The sequence below is a fragment of the Hemitrygon akajei genome, chromosome 6, assembly GCF_048418815.1.
Source record: "Hemitrygon akajei chromosome 6, sHemAka1.3, whole genome shotgun sequence".
Lineage (NCBI taxonomy): Eukaryota > Metazoa > Chordata > Chondrichthyes > Myliobatiformes > Dasyatidae > Hemitrygon > Hemitrygon akajei.
In genome coordinates, this window is record NC_133129.1 from 155,894,541 (window position 1) to 155,912,103 (window position 17,563).

The 17,563-nt window shown below is 38.3% G+C and overlaps 2 protein-coding genes across 5 annotated transcripts in view; one reads left to right on the forward strand and one right to left on the reverse strand.

Moving 5' to 3' along the window:
• Positions 1-312: 312 nt before the first annotated feature.
• rag2 (recombination activating gene 2) lies at positions 313-17,193 on the reverse strand. The gene is made up of 4 exons (XM_073049640.1): positions 17,091-17,193; positions 13,337-13,455; positions 12,732-12,793; positions 313-2,520 (listed from the first exon to the last, which is right to left on the reverse strand). The coding sequence occupies exon 4, from the start codon at positions 2,480-2,482 to the stop codon at positions 923-925; it is 1,560 nt and encodes a 519-aa protein (XP_072905741.1). The 5' UTR covers positions 2,483-2,520; positions 12,732-12,793; positions 13,337-13,455; positions 17,091-17,193; the 3' UTR covers positions 313-922.
• Positions 9,415-17,563, forward strand: part of iftap (intraflagellar transport associated protein) — a 39,270-nt gene continuing 31,121 nt past the window's right edge. For 2 of the 4 annotated variants that reach the window (XM_073049641.1, XM_073049645.1), the window contains exon 1: positions 9,415-9,497. Coding sequence is in view for 1 of the 4 variants with exons in the window: in XM_073049646.1 (XP_072905747.1) it covers positions 9,474-9,497 (24 nt within the window). In the remaining 3 variants the exon portion in view is untranslated. Of the gene's footprint in view, positions 9,498-9,524; positions 9,544-17,563 lie in introns of those variants that run through there. The other 2 variants (XM_073049646.1, XM_073049644.1) reach the window with 2 other exon arrangements.

Sequence of the window (17,563 nt, forward strand, 5' to 3'; positions counted from 1 at the left end):
TGCTATTAGATTGTAGGGATAAGACATTAAGTATCATACTTGCTAGTATTGAGACCGGCAATACTAAACACATGAACATGTCTGGAGAGAATCTGGAAAACTATAACACAGCAATTATAACTGGAAACCATTACAAACAAATCTTTCGGATGTGTATCCAAGACAGATGGAGCATGGGAATAAATGGAAAGTTGAGATTCATCACATTCCTGCAGATGACTGATCTTCCGAGCTTTATGTTACCTTACACTAGCCATTGAATTCTGAGTATCAGAGCTTTCAGTAAATGAAATTTATTGTGTCGATCTTTAAAAGTCTCAATTCAAAGGGTAATTATCATTTTTATTTCTAGGTAACATTAACACCACAGAAGTAAAGTTAATAATTGCTGAATTAACAAGCAGAGCAATAAAATGAAATTTGTAATCAGTTTCTTTAAAAATCCATTTCTGCATCAAATGTTGCATTCAAGGCAATAACACCAAAGAAACACTAAAGCTAACATTACATAATAGTTTATGATCAAACAATAAAAACTTCCTGGTCTTCCATACATCATTTAAATGTTGGATCTTATTACACAAAAGGTTTTATTGCATTTTAATGTATTTTACTGTGTTTTATAGTATTCTGAGCACCTTTGGCAATTTAGTTTAGTCGTCTCATTTGAGTAAATGGTGTCTTTTGTTAAATCAGATAATTTATATTTATGTTCAAGAAAGAACTTAGACATTGTCATCGGTAAATGATAAGAAGCTAGTTTAGGTTGCTGGTTGCTGCATTTGTATTCCAGACAATAATACTTGTTATCTTTGTAGGGTAGCAAACCTAAATAACCAAAAAACCAGTATGCTGAGATATCAACATTAAAAATGCTATTTTTCATAAATTTCTAAACATAGAATTAACATGTCTAACATTTTCAATCAAACAGTCTCTTCAGAAAGCTCTTCTTCATTGGCACCCTTTTCAGTGTTGCCGGTGACTTCTTACGGGGGGATTTTATCGGCGTTCGCTTTATCTGCTTTGGCTTGTGTGGAGTTTTAATTCCTCTGTCAATATAATGTTCATTGCAAAAGTACTTTATGTTCTCCTGAGAAAACTGAATCAGCTGCATTTCCGTGAGATTCATGCACTGAGCATGTACCCAGTGTCCATCATCACCTGCATTCGAGCAGAAGATCATTGCAGGTTTATTGAGTTCTGTAGAGTAATAAGGCACCCAGATCTTGATGTTTACATTGCAGTTGGCACTACATTTAATCCAATAACCTTCCTCATCAGCATCATCCGTGTTTTCCACATCGTCAGAGGGATCTGCTTCCACATCAAAGCGAAATTCTTCTGAATCTTCAAATGTGCTGTATTCCTCGGGATCAGTAAAGGATTCCTGGCTGGCAGACATCTGGCTTTCTTCTTTAGGCTGTCCAAAATTTGCAACGTAGAAGTAGTGTGCGTTTGGTGCATCTTGTTTTGTTTCTCCAGGAATTCCTATTAACACCGCACTACTTCCCATATCACTGCCAAACCAGGTTTTGCTTGCTTTGATGTCATTAGTCCACACTGGGGGTTCTTTTTCCAAAATCTGAATGTTATTATTCTCCAAAGTGATGGTGTTACAAATCATCCGCTTCTGGCTCTCAGATTCATAACCACCAACAATGATGAATTCATCTGTGCCAGCTTGGGTCACGATTGCACTTGATACAGAGATACCCCCATGTAGTATTGTACATTTCACACTTGGATGGATGTCTGAAAGATCTACTTTTAGACTAAGCAATCTTGCAGGACGATCATTGTTTTTAATAGAATGACCACCTAATATGTAGATGGTGTCAAGTTTTGAAATGGCAACATGGAATGAAAAGCCTTCTTCTATCTCTGGAATCACGTGGGATGTACAATGGCCTGTATTCATATCAATCAGAAAAACCTCAGGTGAACAATCCACCAGGCAATTCCAGTTTTCTGTAGTTCTTTGTTCAGGAGCCTGGTAGGATCTACCACCAAACAAGACACATATAGTTTCTCCCTTGTCCTGAATCACATTGATGGTGTGGCCATATCTTCCACTGGGAACTTCTCCTGTTAGTTTCTTTTCAGTGCATTGAAGAGATGTCCGCTTTTTGGCAGTATTGTCATAAACCATCATGACATAAAGTGTATTAGGCAGCTCATTATTTGGAGTTCTCCCACCGTGAATGAGATAAAAAAGGCTTCCTGCCTCTGAAGGATCTGAGTAATGAGTTACCGCAGGCCGACGCAGTGGTGGGAGATAGCAAGATTCAGATGAAAACGAAACAGGTTTAAGTTTCATCTGGTAACTCTTGAGATGAAGAAGGAAAACACCTGTGTTACAGGATCTTTTAGGCCATCCTTTCTGTCCAAAAAGAAAGATTTCACTATGAAAATTCATTAAGGAGAATCCTGGGTGTATAAGGTTGGTATTGCTGTTCTCTGAAACCAGTTGCAGGGACATTGCTGCAGTAGAAAGCTGGCTGGATCTTTGAAAGGAAACTGAATAGAAAATCATGTTAGAAATGAAAAGAAAATGAAGACCGTGATAATGCAGAACTGACCATGTACAGATGTTGCTATTAAGCTATCATTTTAACAGTAAGCCGATAATTAGTGCAACTTACTTTAAACAATTATTTTGGGTTCATGATTTATTCATGAAAACATTTGCAAAATGACCTTTTAACAAATAGCTATTGCATTCCACATTGTTAAATTCACTTTCAATAAATCTTTGTTCTGCCAACTCCATACCTTTTGAATTCTAGCTAATGATTTTTTCTCTCTGTTTTAAAGTGTCATTCTTTTATTGGAACATCAGTGGGAAGAGATACAAATGATTTTTCAATCTTTGGAGCCCAGTATGGTTTGAAAGTGCATCATTTGGAGATAATGGCCTAGAATTCATGGAAGCAATGAAGGCTGGAATAGATAGAAAGGTCTGGAAGGTGGAGATCATTGCTAGGCATTCCCAGTCATCTTAGGAAGCAACTCCTGAGCGAGGAGTAAAAAGAACTGTAGACAAAATGTGGGGTTGAGATTGCAAAGGGAGCTGGAAAGGGCACGTAATGAGGGTAATGTCGCAATTGTGATGGGGAACTTCAATATGCAAGGGGACTGGGAAAATCAGGTTGGTGTCGGATCGCAAGAGAGGGAATTTGTTGAATGTCTACATATTGCTTTTTAGAGCAGCTTGTACTTGAGCCTACTAAGGGAAAGGCTATCTTAGACTGGGTGCTGTGTAATAACCCTGACTTTGTTGGTCAGCTTAATGTAAAGGAACCCTTTGGAGGCAGTGGCCATAATATGATTGAATTCATACTGCAATTTGAGAGGGAGAGGCATAAGTTGCATGAATTAGTATTGCAATGGAATAAAGGGAACTACAGAGGCATGAGAAAGGAACTTGTCCAGGTGGATTGGAGGAGATACTTGCAGGAATGGTGGTAGAACAAAGATGGCAGAAGCTTCTGGGAATAGTTCACAAGGCTCAGGATAGATATGTCCCACAGAAGAAGAAGTTCTCATATGGCAGGTGTAGGTAACTGTGGCTGACAAGGAAAGTTGAGGACCGCATAAAAGCCAAGGAAAGGGCATATAAGGTTGCAAAAGGGAGTGGGAAGTTGGATGATTGGGAAAATTTAAAAATCCAACAAAAGGCAGCTAAAAAAGCTATAAGAAGGGAAAAGAATGAGAAAATCTGCAGATGCTGGAAATCCAAGCAACACACACAAAATGCTGGAGGAACTCAGGAGGCCAGGCAGCACCTATGGGAAAAAGTAGTCGATGTTTTAGGCCGAGACCCTTCAGCAGAACTTTGAGTCCTTTTACACATTGTTTGTCAATTATTTAGATAATAGAGTTGATAGCTTTGTGGCAAAGTTTGCAGATTGTAGGAAGATGGGTGGAAGGGTTACCACTCATCCTCCACTAGGTAGAATCTGTGGAATGCTCTGCCACAGTCTGCGGTGGAGGCCAAGTCCTTGGGTATATTCAAAGCAGCTGATAGATTCCTGATTGGTTGGGACATCAAGGGATATGGTGAGAAGGCAGGTGTGTGGTGTTAAATGGGATCTGGGATCTGGGATGATGAAATGATGGAGCGGGATCGATGGGCTGAATGGCCTAATTCTGCTCCTATGTCTCATGGTCTCGTGGTCTAACAGAAGTTAGCTTGATCAGAAGGAAAAAATGACTTTTGATTATGGTATGGTAAATTGGAATGAAATTTTCCAGAAAATTGGGTAAATTAATCAGAAAGAAAAGTTAAATGATGGCTGGCCTTGGTTCAGAGCTATTTTGTGGTTTGACCAGGACCCAGGAGGAGCTGGATATTTATTGTCTGCTTGGGACTAAAAGCTAGCAGGGTACTAATAAGTTTCTAAACCCATTCTTTATTTTATTCTATTTAGAGGTACAGCACAGTAACAGGCCCTTCTGTACCAATGAGCACCCGCCACCCTATTACATCTATGTCATCAACGAACCTACTAACTTGTGTATCCTCGGAATGTGGGAGGAAGCTGGAGCACCCGGAGGAAACCAACATAATCATGGGGAGAATGTACAACTTCCTTATGGACAGTGGTGGAGTTGTACCCAGGTGACTGGTGCAGTAATAGTATTATGCCAACAGCTACACTATAATGTTGCCCCTGCTTATGTGAAATGCAAACCCAGTCTATTGGTATTAAACTTTGAAAAGTCCATAAATTGAGATTGGCTTTGCTTTAACATCTGCAGCCCTGATCTCTTTAAAGTTGTTTCTAAAGGTCTCATTTGGCAACTCTATTTAATATTGCTTCAATCAGGATAAGCATGCCATAGTTGATGTTTTCGCAGTTAACATTATTCTAGGGCTACACCCATTTTATTCAAACCTTACCAAGACACAGATGTTATCACCTCTTTTGGCCATTGACAATGTTAGTTATGAATTCTTTTTGTTATGGAGCCTAACACGAACTTTTAAACATCCACCAGCTAATAGCTGAAACCAGAACCTAGTTTCAAAACCTGAGTGTAACATTATTCATCTAACCAACATCTGACGTAAGGAAAAGCTATGAGCCTAGTACTCTATCAACCTTTGTGCTGCTTGTGTCATGGGGGCAACTGTACTTTCTCCTTCAGTGACTTTCTTTCCTAGCCTAAATGAGGTCCATGGTACCCACCTAGCTAGTCCTGGTTTCCTGCATTTGGCTGATGTTCCTCAAGAACTGCCCCTGCACATACCTATCCAAATGCTTTTTAAATGATAATACTATACTATTCCTTTATTTCTGATGTTAAATATCTAAAGGTTCCATCCTTGCCTCTACCTTAGTTTCCTTTGGGGAACTATTTATGATTCTCTGCCCTTCCTCAGTATGCTACCCTTAATGACAATTTTGCTGCTGATGTAAGTTTACCTCTCCAACACTTTGCTCAACCCATGCTCTGTGTTATTGGCCTGCTTTTTGGCGTCCAATTCTGGATTACTGTGCGTGGGAAAACCAAAATTATTATCTTCGATTCCTACAACAAACTCCATTCCTGACCAACCGAATTCATCTTCCTCTCTGGTTAGTGTGAAGCTGACTTAAATTTTCCCAGTTACGTTTTCTTATTTCACCTTGAACTGAGCATCTGAATTCCTGCTCCCCTATTTTCAAGGACACCTACACACTTCTCTTGTCAATGATCTCTTCCCCAGGTCCTGGGCTCTAAAATCCCACCTCTATTTTCTCTGCCTCTCTGGCTTTCTCTCTTTCTTCATATTTAAGAAAGGAAAAACACATCTATTCGTCACTATTCATGAACTCAGAATGTTCTACCTAATTTATTACCAATTGGTTCTATCCAATGTTTATTACCAATTTAGTCCAGCTATACTTGTCTTTTTCCTTAAAAAGTGAAACATAGAATCATAGAGTCATTGAGCAATAAAGCACAGATACAAGCCCTTTGCCCAACCAGTCCATGGTACCCACCTAGCTAGTCCTAGTTTCCTGCATTTGGCTGACATTCCTCAAGAACTGCCCCTGCATGTACCTATCCAAATACTTTTAAAATGATAATACTATACCTACATCTACTACCTCCTCTGGCACTCACTCCATATATTCACCACCCTCTGTTTGAAAAAATGCCCTCGTCCCTTTTAGATCTCACTCTAAGCCAATACTCCTTATCCGGGGAAAAGACTGCTACCAGCCACTTTATCAATGCCCCTCATGATCTTATAACCATGGAAGCACTTTGCTTTGTTCGTTAAGTGCCGTGTTATATGATGCGGGCGATCATGGTCTTTCCATGACCCTGATTGTTCTTGGTAAATTTTTCCACGGAAGTGGTTTTCCATTGCCTCCTCTGGGGGCAGTGTCTTTACAGGACGGGTGACCCCAGCCATTATCGATACTCTTCAGAGATTGTCCGCCTGGCTTCAGTGGTCACATAACCAAGACTTGTGATATGCCCCAGCTGCTCATACGACCATCCCCCACCTGTTCCCATGGCTTCACGTGACCCTGGTTAGGGGCTAAGCTGGTCCCAAGAGTGAGCTGCAGACTAATGGAGTGAAGGAACACCTTACACCTCCTTTGGTAGAGATGCATTTCCACCCAACCGCCCAGTGTAGCAGTTGGTGCAACGCTGTTAAAGCTTGGGGTGTTGGAGTTTGGAGTTCGGAGTTCAATTTTGGTGTCCTCCATAAGAGGTCTGTATGTTCTTCCAGTGAAGTTTCTTCATGTGGGTTTCCTCCCGGTGCTCTAGTTTCCTCCTACAATCCAAAGATGTACTGGTAAATTGTCTTGTAATAAAGCTAGGGTTAAATAGGTGGGTTGCTTGGCAGTACAGCTCATTGGGTTGGTAGGGCCCGTTCCATGTTGTATTTATCAATGAAAAATCAATCTCTATAATGTTATCCCTCATTCTCCTGTGCTCCAAGGAGTGAAGACGTAGCCTGGCCAAACTCTCCCGATAACTACAGCCTGCTAGAACTGGCATAATTTACCTAAATCTTTTCTGTACTTTTTCCAGTCCAACCTCACCTTTCCTATGGAGGTTGAGTACCACCTTATCCAAAACCCAAAACCTTTTTGAGTGCTGACATGACTTCACAAATGGAAAATTCCACAAGGTGCTGGGAAGGTTCCCTGGCAATGCTCAGGTCTCTGCGCACCACAAACAGTTCTGAGAAGTGACCCCACATATGTAATGAAGAAAAGTTAATGAAAAACAGAGAAAAACACTGCATAAAGTGAAAAATTAAGACCTCAGTCGTGTATTGAAAGAATGGATTCGTCAGCATTGCAGTGAATAAATGCTGCTTAATGGTACGGTGATTATGAAACAAGCAAAATGGAAGGTAATTGTGAATACAGATTTCTCAGTTGTATACCGATGCATGCTTTGATAATAAATGAACCTTAGAATATTCAGCAGGCTGGTTGCAGAGATTTAAGAAAACGCACGGCATTGAATTTTTAAAGATTTGTGGTGATAAGGCATCTGATGATCATGAAGCAGCAGAGAAATTCATTGATGAGTTTGCGAAGATTATCACTGATGAAAATCTAACACACTGAACGGTTGCATCACATTTGTGCGATTAACTGGTGTTAATCGCACAAAGACTGCTTACTGGTAGCAGCAAATTCAGAGTTGGAAATGATGGCAATCCCAAGCTATCTCGTTATTTAATCCAAACACTGAAAAAATCCTAAATTCGAAATACCTCCAACCCCAAGCATTTCGGATAAGGGGTACTCAACCTATAATGGGTTTGGACTCACCATTGACTTTATACAACAACGATATAATGCTCTTAAAAACCTTTTTCGCCACCCGTAACAACACTTTCAATGCTCTATGTACTTGTATACTCCTATACTCAGTGGCCACTTTATTAGGTACACCCAAGTATTTGCTTGTTAATGCAAATATCTAATCAGCCAATCATGTGGCAGCAACTCAATGTACAAAGGCTCAGGAAGTTCAGGCTAAACTTCAGAATGGGGAAGAAATATGATGTAAGTGATTTTGACTGTGGAGTGAAGGTTGGTGCCAAAGGGGTGGGTTTGAGTATCTCTGAAACTGCTGACTACCTGGGATTTTCATGCACAACAGTCTCTGGAGCAGGGTTCCCCAATCTGGGGTTTTGGACTCCTTGCTTAATGGTAGGGGTCCATGACATAAAAAAAATTTGGGAACCTCTGCTCTAGAGTTTACAGAGAATGATGCAAAAAACAACACACATTCAGTAATGGGCAGTACTGTGGGCAAAATGCCTTGTTAACAATAGAGGTCGGAGAAGAATGGCCAGACTGCTTCAAGCTGACAGGAAAGCAACAATAATTCGAATAATCACGTGTTATAACAGTGGTGTGCAGAAGAACATCACTGAATGCACAGCACCTTGACACTGGAAGTGGATGTGCTACGGCAAGAAAAGATCATGAAATCACTCTGTAACCACTTTATTAGGTACAGGAGGTATATTACACTCCGTTCCATTACACTCCCTAGTTTCCTCCCTCATAGAATGTTTTGAATTGTAGGTAACTCCGTTTGTGTTTTTAAAAAAAAAACTATTAATACCCTGATGCACCATCAATAACTCTCTGAGACGTGAGGCGAGATATCGGCTTTTATTGACTGGAAGAAAGAACAAGCAGCAATTGACCACCAGGCTACATCCTGGAGACTGAGAGGCAGGGCTCAGGCCCCAATCCCCTTTATACCGGGGTCTGTGGGAGGAGCCACAGGAGGAGTCAGTGTGTGGGGGGGGGGGGGGGGCGTGTCCAGACAGGTATATGTGGTTCACCACATACCCTGAAATTGAAAATTTCATCAACTTTTGATCAATTCCTACCCCTTTGTCATGTCCATGTGAATCAGTTCCTGCTCTTCCTTTCCTCAAGTTCTTGATCTGCATGTCTCTTAAAATGTAATTGACTACTATGTACTCTTTCCTGTAGGTTTATAACATAACAAAATCAATTTGAAAGATCGAGTTTCTCCCTCCATCCGAGGAGAAACTTGACCTGGTAATCACTTCCAGTATTTTCAATATATTTTCTTTTGCTTTTAAAAATACTGCAGATACTGTAATTTGGAGATCTGAAAAAGCAGAAAATGCTAGAAATACTGGGCAGGCCAGATGACATCTCTGGAGAGCGTTTAAGGTCGACCCATTTACATTTTTCGTTTAGTTTTATAGGTACAAAGTTTTGGACACAAATAATGTTACGGAGACTTTAAATTACACCTCAGGTTTCCTGCTCAGCTTTTAATTTGTTTCCGGAACTAAATCTGATAATACGTTTTCCTGGCGGACACAATTCCGATTAAAGACAGGACCACGCTACCTGATGGGATTTGTAGTTTATTTTCTCGATGTTGGGAATAGACTATATCTCCCGGCAGGTATCGCGCCAGAATTTGGCGTTGCCAGGGCCACGGAGTAGGACATGGACGCTATGAGTGTCGGACCAGTGAGTAAACTTGGTTGAAGCGGCGGCGTTGAAGTTAATCAGCACTGTAAAATGACCGCTTGATTTACTCTGGTGACACAATTTAGTTTGGCTAGTTCCCTAACGCAGACCAACTTCTGATCTATTTTATGTTTGCAAGGGTTTAGGTGCCTGTGGCCTCTGATGCACTCCATAAGCTTGTCTCTCCTGATCCATTCCTAAACCATGCTCACTGACCCACAGAATGTCTTGGTCATCTGGTGCTGGCAGAACCACGCTGTGCTCAGCAGAGAGGAGGCTAAGCGTGACTACAACCTAAATACTGCAGATTACTGTACTCTATTCATCGATTTGCACAAAAGGTGGATTCCTTAATAGAAAATATATTACAGAAGTACAATAAGAGGATTTTGATAGCTTTTTAAAGGTTGATATTCCCCCAAAACAATATTTGTTTACTTACATGATTAAAAAGAAATAGTTAGAAAGCCTGGAATGCTAAAAGATTTTAATTGAACGGGTATACTTTAATATTATTTATGCAAAAGTCCATTATGAGAATTCTGCAGGACTTTAATGAGATTGACAATATCTTTTCTGTGTATGTCTTATTATTAAGTGTCTGTCTTAGGTCAAGGGTAGTATATTGGTCTTCGACTTGAGGTTGTGAGTCCAAATACATCGCCTGACACTTCAGCAGATGGTTTCTCTGGAGTCTCAATGCTGCTTTCTCGGTTTTAATATCTGAATTTGTAGGATCCAACTGGCTTACTAAGTTCTGTGTTGAACATAGAGCTGCTATTGATCTCTTACTGCTTATAAATCCGTCAGTAATCTGAAGTTGGGATGGAAAATGAGGAAAATAAATGTTTTTAATTTTGTATTTACATGTAATATCCCATAGTTGTTTAGTGAATTGGAAGCAAAAACGCAATGATGCCCTTCAATATTGCCATTTGATTTATGTGGTATTAAAATAGTTGTAACCTTAAACTTCATATGAATACTTAAGCTAAATTATACTACAAGGCACAAGCGTATTTTAAATTTTAGTTTCACAGCTAATGTTTTGTTGAATTAAATCATGTTTTTACATGATTCTTGTGTTCAGTGAAGTTGACATGTTATGCCTTTAAAGTAATTCTATTCAGTCACACTTGATATCATGTTACACCAAAACGAGACATGCTCTAGAGTCAACAATGAGAAACTTCTGCAGTTGTCATAATGTAAAGAAATTATTTTTATTTAAATGTCAGTTGGTGGTATTTTTCCTATGGTTTCGATGGAACCTTCAGTGCTAATTTGTTACGTTTTAACGTCAGTCTTTGAGCATAGCGGCACTATATTGATAAAGAAATATTGAAACCAAATTTGTCATAATTATGTAATGATAAATGAGGTAAATTTAGTATCATTTTAATATTAACATTATTTAGGCTTGGAATCAGAATCATGTTTAATGTCACTGGCATATGTCATGACATTTGTTTTATGGCACAGTACAGTGCAATTGATAACAAACTATATAAATTGCCATAAGAAATATATATAGACAAAATTTGAATAAGTATTGCAAAAAGAGAACATAAATAGTGAGGTAGTGTTCCATTGAGAAATCTGATAGTGGAGAAGAAGCTGTTCCTAAAACATTGAGTGTGTGTCTTCAGGCTCCTGACTTCTAAAGTTCTCTAAATGGACATTCTAACTGGATTTCTAAATGGACATTGAACCCATGAACGCCATCTCACTACTTTTTTTTGTATTTATTTCTGTTTTTGCACTGCTTATTTTAACTTAACTATTTAATATACTGTACATACATCTACTTACAGTAATACAATTTTTTCTATATTTATCATGTATTGCATTGTATTAGTGCCGCTAAATTAACAAATTTCATGACATATGCCTGTGATATTAATCCTGATTCTGATTCCTGTATCTCCTCCCTGATGGTAGCAATGAAAAGAGGGCATGCCCTGGGTGATGGGGATCCTTATGATGGATGTGACCTTTTTGAAGCATCAGCTTTTGAAGGTATTCTTGATGCTGGAATATTCTTTACTTAAAATTATATCTAATTTGGTTTCTACTTACAGAGAGCTTTGCTACTTTTTACAAAGTCTTTCAGGGTTTTTGCTGTTTTTCCTTGCAGAAAATCCACTGCATATAGTCTTTGTTAACTGTGGCTGTGAGGTAGATCGTTTTCTTTGCACTGTTATGTTCAGCTCATGGACATGGATTTAAGGGTATTGAGCAAAGGTTTGTAAATGAATTGAAGAAAGATTTTTCCATCCAAGAAATTGTTTTAACGAAAATGTCAATCACATTTAAAAAGCCTGTCAGAGCACTTTCAGGCACATTTAAAAATATATACCGTCAACCACAATCTGCAACATTATAGACAGAATTGGAAGGTGGGATTAAACTCATTATCATTTTTTGAATAGTGTAGACGCATTGAGCCCACTTCTAATTTGTTAATTTCTACATTTCAATGAACAGTGATGGAATTGCCCAAGTAATACTCTAAATGTAAATAACTTTCAGACTTCATCAAAAGAACGTGGAAGACCTCTGCCTAAGTTCAGTTGGTCCTTTTCTTTGACTTACTCCCTCTTTCTTCTTTACTAAATGTATTTAAAGCTAACTTAGCTTTTCCTCAATAAGATGACAATTGGGAATTTCAGACTTTCATTCAGGATCTTCGCTCATTTTGTACTTTCTTTCAATAAAGCTACCATTGATCCATTTGAATTTGATTGGATATTTTAACATGTAATAGTTTAGCATATGGACCTTCACTGTCCTTAGATGTAGATATATTGAATGAATACTGCTAATATGATGCTCGGCTGTACTTGGCGACAAAATTAATTATTTCTCCACAACAACACACGATAATTGAATTGTCTGTTTTTCTTTTCAGCTTATTGCTTTGCAGATGTTAACATTTCCTTTTAACCTTAAAATTAAGATATAATTTTTTTCTTATTTTAATGAAGAAAATTACTACAGTAGAGAAAAATATAGAGACTGGCTGTTATTTAAATCACTTGGCGTCACTTAGCACTTTTTCCAAACAAATAGCATAACAAGTAAGTCAAAAAGAATTAGTTTAGATAAAAGTGTATGTTCTGTATTAAGTACTGTAAATCTACTTACATACAAGACAGCTGTTAATTAGCACAATTACTGTGACAATAGTGTATGCTTGCTTTTAATATGAATATAATACCAAAATAACATTACCTGTATAGTGCAAATAGTTGCAGAAACTGGAATTGCTTGCAGAATTAGAATTTGCCGGACACCTGGTAAATATGTAGCATTCAGTCAATGTAGAGTATCTCTGAGAGCATTTACAGCTGGTGCAAATGATACTAAGCACTTCCTTGATGAAAGCAAATGCTAGTGAACAGCAGATGCTTCAATGACGTGGTGTGTTTCAAATGTGCAAGATATTAAATACGTTTATGTATACATCACTTTATAACTAATATCTAATCTTGTTCTTTATTAGTACTTATTATCTCCTGGTTCCCTTTGTGCAACTGTCTTAATATTAAATCTCATTCTGAATTAAAATATATCTTAAACAGTGGGTGTTAAATTAAGGGTACTTATGTTTATAACATGGGTATAAACTGCGAAGAATTAGTTAAATCGGCACACCACAGTTGTTGAATTTTGATAGTGAATAATGTCAATGATATTTATTCTGGACTAAGAATCAGTTTGTCCATCTCAGGTGTCACCCACAATAGTGGTCCTGCTCCCTTCAATTCCTACTCTGTAAAACAGCCTCATCAAATAGAAGATATATTTTAAAAGGATTTTAAAAAAATTTCAGTTACCTTAATTCTGCTTGAAGTTACTAGTGCTGGAAAGGTCGGTGAATTCAGTGGATTCCGGTTAATTCGACATATCAGGACCAGTATATTTTGCCCCAGTTAGCTGAAGTGTCATGGAAATACTAAAAAGGTATAAAATAAAAGCCAAACTACCTTTTAAATGAGTAACAAAGAAGAGATTTGAAGAGATTTGTTTTGTCAACTAAAACACTTGAAGACTTCCATAGATGGACTGTGGAGAGCATTCTGACAGGCTGCATCACTGTCTGGTATGGGGGTGGGGGGGGGGGGGGGTGGGTGGTGTTGCTACTGCACAGGACCGAAAAAAGCTACAGAAAGTTGTCAAATTAGTCAGTTCCATCTTGGGTACTTGCCTTCGTAGTATCCAAGATATCTACAAGGAGCAGTGCCCAATATTAAGGAGTTCTATCACCCAGGACATGTCCTCCTTTTATTGTTACCGTTAGGAATGAAGTACAGAATCTTGAAGGCACACACTTCAGTGATTCAGGAACAGCTTCTTCCCCTCTGCCACCTGATTCCTAAATGGACATTGAACCAATAAACGCTACCTCTCTTCTTAAGAAAAATTATTTCTGTTTTGCACTATTTTAACCTAACTATTGAATATACGTATATACTTACTGTAATTGATTTACTTTTTTTCGTTCTGTAATATCGTGTCACATTGTACTGCTGCTGCTAAGTTAACAAATCTCATGACACATGCTGGAGATAATAAACCTGGTTCTGAAATTATGTATTTAAATGAAGTACAGAGCAGATTAGAACACTATCAATACAGGACTATAAAACTTTATTAGTTCCTAATAGTTATCGATGGAGGAATTCATCTGTGTATGCTGCTGTGTTCTTTTGATTGACTGTAAATGAACAAAATCAGCGCAGACATCTAGTGCAAATAGACTGTTTTCATGGAATGCTTTCAATGATTGCATCCTCCAAATCTTCATTTTCATTATAACATTCAAGATGGCTGTAGATGCCTTCAAATTCTCCGTAGTTCTTAACTTATTGAAGTAGTGAAATTGTTTCATTTTCACTCCCAGCTTTTTCCAGCATCTCCAAGTCTGAATGCTTGAAACCACAGCGAGCAAAACAGTTCTGAATTGTCTTACCGCTTATTTCTTGCTGTCAGTGACAAAAATCGCCAACACGTGCAACGGATGCTATTTTAAAACTATTTGCTGTAAGCATGATGTAGTGTCTAAACAGACATGCATGTGCACACAACTGATGCTAGTTAGAAACTACAAACGAGAAAATCTGCAGATGCTGGAAATCTAAGCAACACACACAAAATGCTGGAGGAACTCAGCAGGTCAGGCAGCATCTATGAAAAAAAAGTACAGTCAACGTTTTGGGCCGAGACTCTTCAGTCCTGCTGAAAGGTCTCGGCCTGAAATGTTGACTGTACTTTTTTCTGTAGATGCTGACTGTCCTACTGAGTTCCTCCAGCATTTTGTGTGTGTAGGTAACAGTCTCCTGTCCCAATTAAGTGCTGTAGTATCCCGAATAAATGAAGGAAATCCTGGCTATTTTCTCAAGTTTTGTTCTTTTAAGAGTTGTCCCAAAAAAGCAGGTGCCCTGATTAACCGATGGAACCCTCTGTGCTTCTTATAGGAAAAAGAATATTACGGTAATTACTTCTGCTGTGGTTTGTGATTACACAAATTAAATAGATTTACTTGAAATGAAAGGTTAACTGCATAGTTTGGAATAAATTATGGACCTTTTTTATACCTGTGACTAAAGCTGACTCTCTGTGCCATTTTAAAAATGGTTTGCCCAAATTACTTCCCTCACCTCCTTCCAAAATTGTCCCTTGGTGTTATATTTTGCAGCAAGCACTGGTGGCTTGATACTGATAGCAGAAATTCAGTAACACACTTAATTAGGATGATCTTACCAGCATTAACCTGAAGAAATTGTTGGGAGGATTTGACATTGAGAGCCTAATTGTTTAAGGGACTTCTTTTTCATAGCATCATGTGGGATGACCAAAACAAGCTCTGCCCACAAAATAAATACAAAAAACAGCTGGTATGTCACATCCCCAGACAAAGCCAGAACTTACATATTCAAATCTTTTAAAGCAGCCAGTGTCCTTAAGATATATTTTTTCATGCTAAACGTCAAGAAGGATCTAGTATCAGAACGAAGCCATTGTGTTTTAAATGAACAAAAATGAGGAGCAATACATTTTAATATTTTGCAGAAATGTTTTCCTCATGATTGGTATTATAGTTGCACTCAGTTTTAATATGTTCAGGTAGCAACACATGAAAGTCTAAAGGAATAATGCATGATAGACTTTGTAAAATACTTATAATTAGACCTTGGAAACATGAGGAAATCTGCAGATGCTGAAAATTCAAGCAACACACACAAAATGCTGGTGGAATGCAGCAGGCCAGGCAGCATCTATAGGAGGAAGTACAGTTGACGTTTCAGGCTGAGACGCTTCGTCAGGACTAACTGAAAGGAAAGATAGTAAGAGATTTGAAAGGGGGAGGGGGAGGGGGAGACCTGAAATGATAGGAGAAGACAGGAGGGGAAGGGATGAAGCCAAGAGCTGGAAAGCTGATTGGCAAAAGAGATATACAGCTGGAGAAGGGAAAGGATCATGGGATGGGAGGTCTAGGGAGAAAGAAAGGGGGAGGGTAGCACCCGAGGGTGCTTCTCCTATCATTTCAGATCTCCCCCTCCCCCTCCCAGTCATGACAATAATGTCATGACTGATCTGCTTTTTGGCCTCCAGTCTTATTTCCCTAGAACTGTTGATCCCCATGTGGCTAAAACTAGATCTGTCACAAATTTTGAATGCTTAATAACTTAATATTAACAACTCTTTGATGTACAAAATTCCAAGGCTTTCAACTATACAAAAGAAGAAATTCAGTCTCATTTCAAGGGTGTCCTGCCCTGAGGCTCTGTTCCCTAACTGCAGATTTGCCCTCAAAGGGAAACAGTAAATTTGTAAGTCAGTTCCCCCATCTACCTTACAGAATCTTATATGTTTCTTATAATGAAAATCAATAGCTCCTTCCCGTTTCATGAAAGAAAATAGGACAGAATATTTGTGGGATCTTCATCCTACATTGCACCTTTTCATAGCTTTTTAAGAACTCTCCATAGAAGAAGAGACCAGCATAATAAAGAAGGAGTATGTCAGAGGGGAATGAGGAAGAACTTTTATCATAATTTCCTCTAGCACTTAAGGAAAGATGCTTTAAGTTCCAAAGGCATTGCAGCAAGATATATATTTTCTCCCAAATTCTCAGGCTCTAACATGCTAGTTAGAGCTTGAAAGAGAAAAAAATAGCCTGCTACTTGGATCTGCAAATGTTTAGTGCTTGATTTTCAAGTATAGGATTCAGCCATAAAATAGGCTTGTGCCGAGCATTCTGTTGGATATTTTTGTGAAGGTAAGTTGGGTTGTACTTTCACAGACTGGTAAGTCAGTAAGAGTGATCATTTCAAAACTGAGGATAAAGGTTGGAAGAAATTGTTTCATGGAAAGGGTTGATGGAACATGCAGTTTTAAAGTATGAGACACAGGAAATTGTAATCTTTACAGAAAGCTTGACGAGCATTCTGATGCAAGTGAAAATTTAGAACTGTGGAAAGAAAGTAGGAAAGTGAGCTGGCACAACACATTTGTCTAAACATTTTCAATTTAGAATTCAACAATTTAAAGCAAAAGAAAAAAGCAGAGATACTATAAACTACTTACCTTATTTTCCTTTGGATGTTTTACGTGTATTCAAAATATGGTGATTTATTTAGTAGAATGTTGTTTCTCTAGTTCCTTTAAAAATGAACATGCCTGATCTGGTGGGTTGTATAATGACCTTACAGGCAGTAGTTTCTAATCTACTCCAGGTCTGCAAAAAGTATATTCAAAACTATGCTCTTCTGTTGTGAAAGAATTGACATTGCAACATACTGAACTTGCTTCTGTGAATTATTTCAAATGTACCTACAAAAAAAAAGATAGAATCTTTAAATCTCCTGGTTTGTACTACACAATATTTGGTGAACTAATCACTTACAAAAATTAGACTGAAGAATAGAATTGATTGTAAAGAGCATGCACTGACTTATTTCTGATCCTTCTGTATTTTGTACTTAGCAAACATTACATTTTGTTGTGGTTATCACTGTATAAAATCTTCTTCCAAGAAAAGGAGTTGACAGATGCCTGTT

What these genes read in the sequence shown, in the direction of transcription:
- rag2 (XM_073049640.1), bottom strand. Translation starts at nt 2,482, where the DNA reads ATGTCCCTGCAACTGGTTTCAGAGAACAGCAATACCAACCTTATACAC.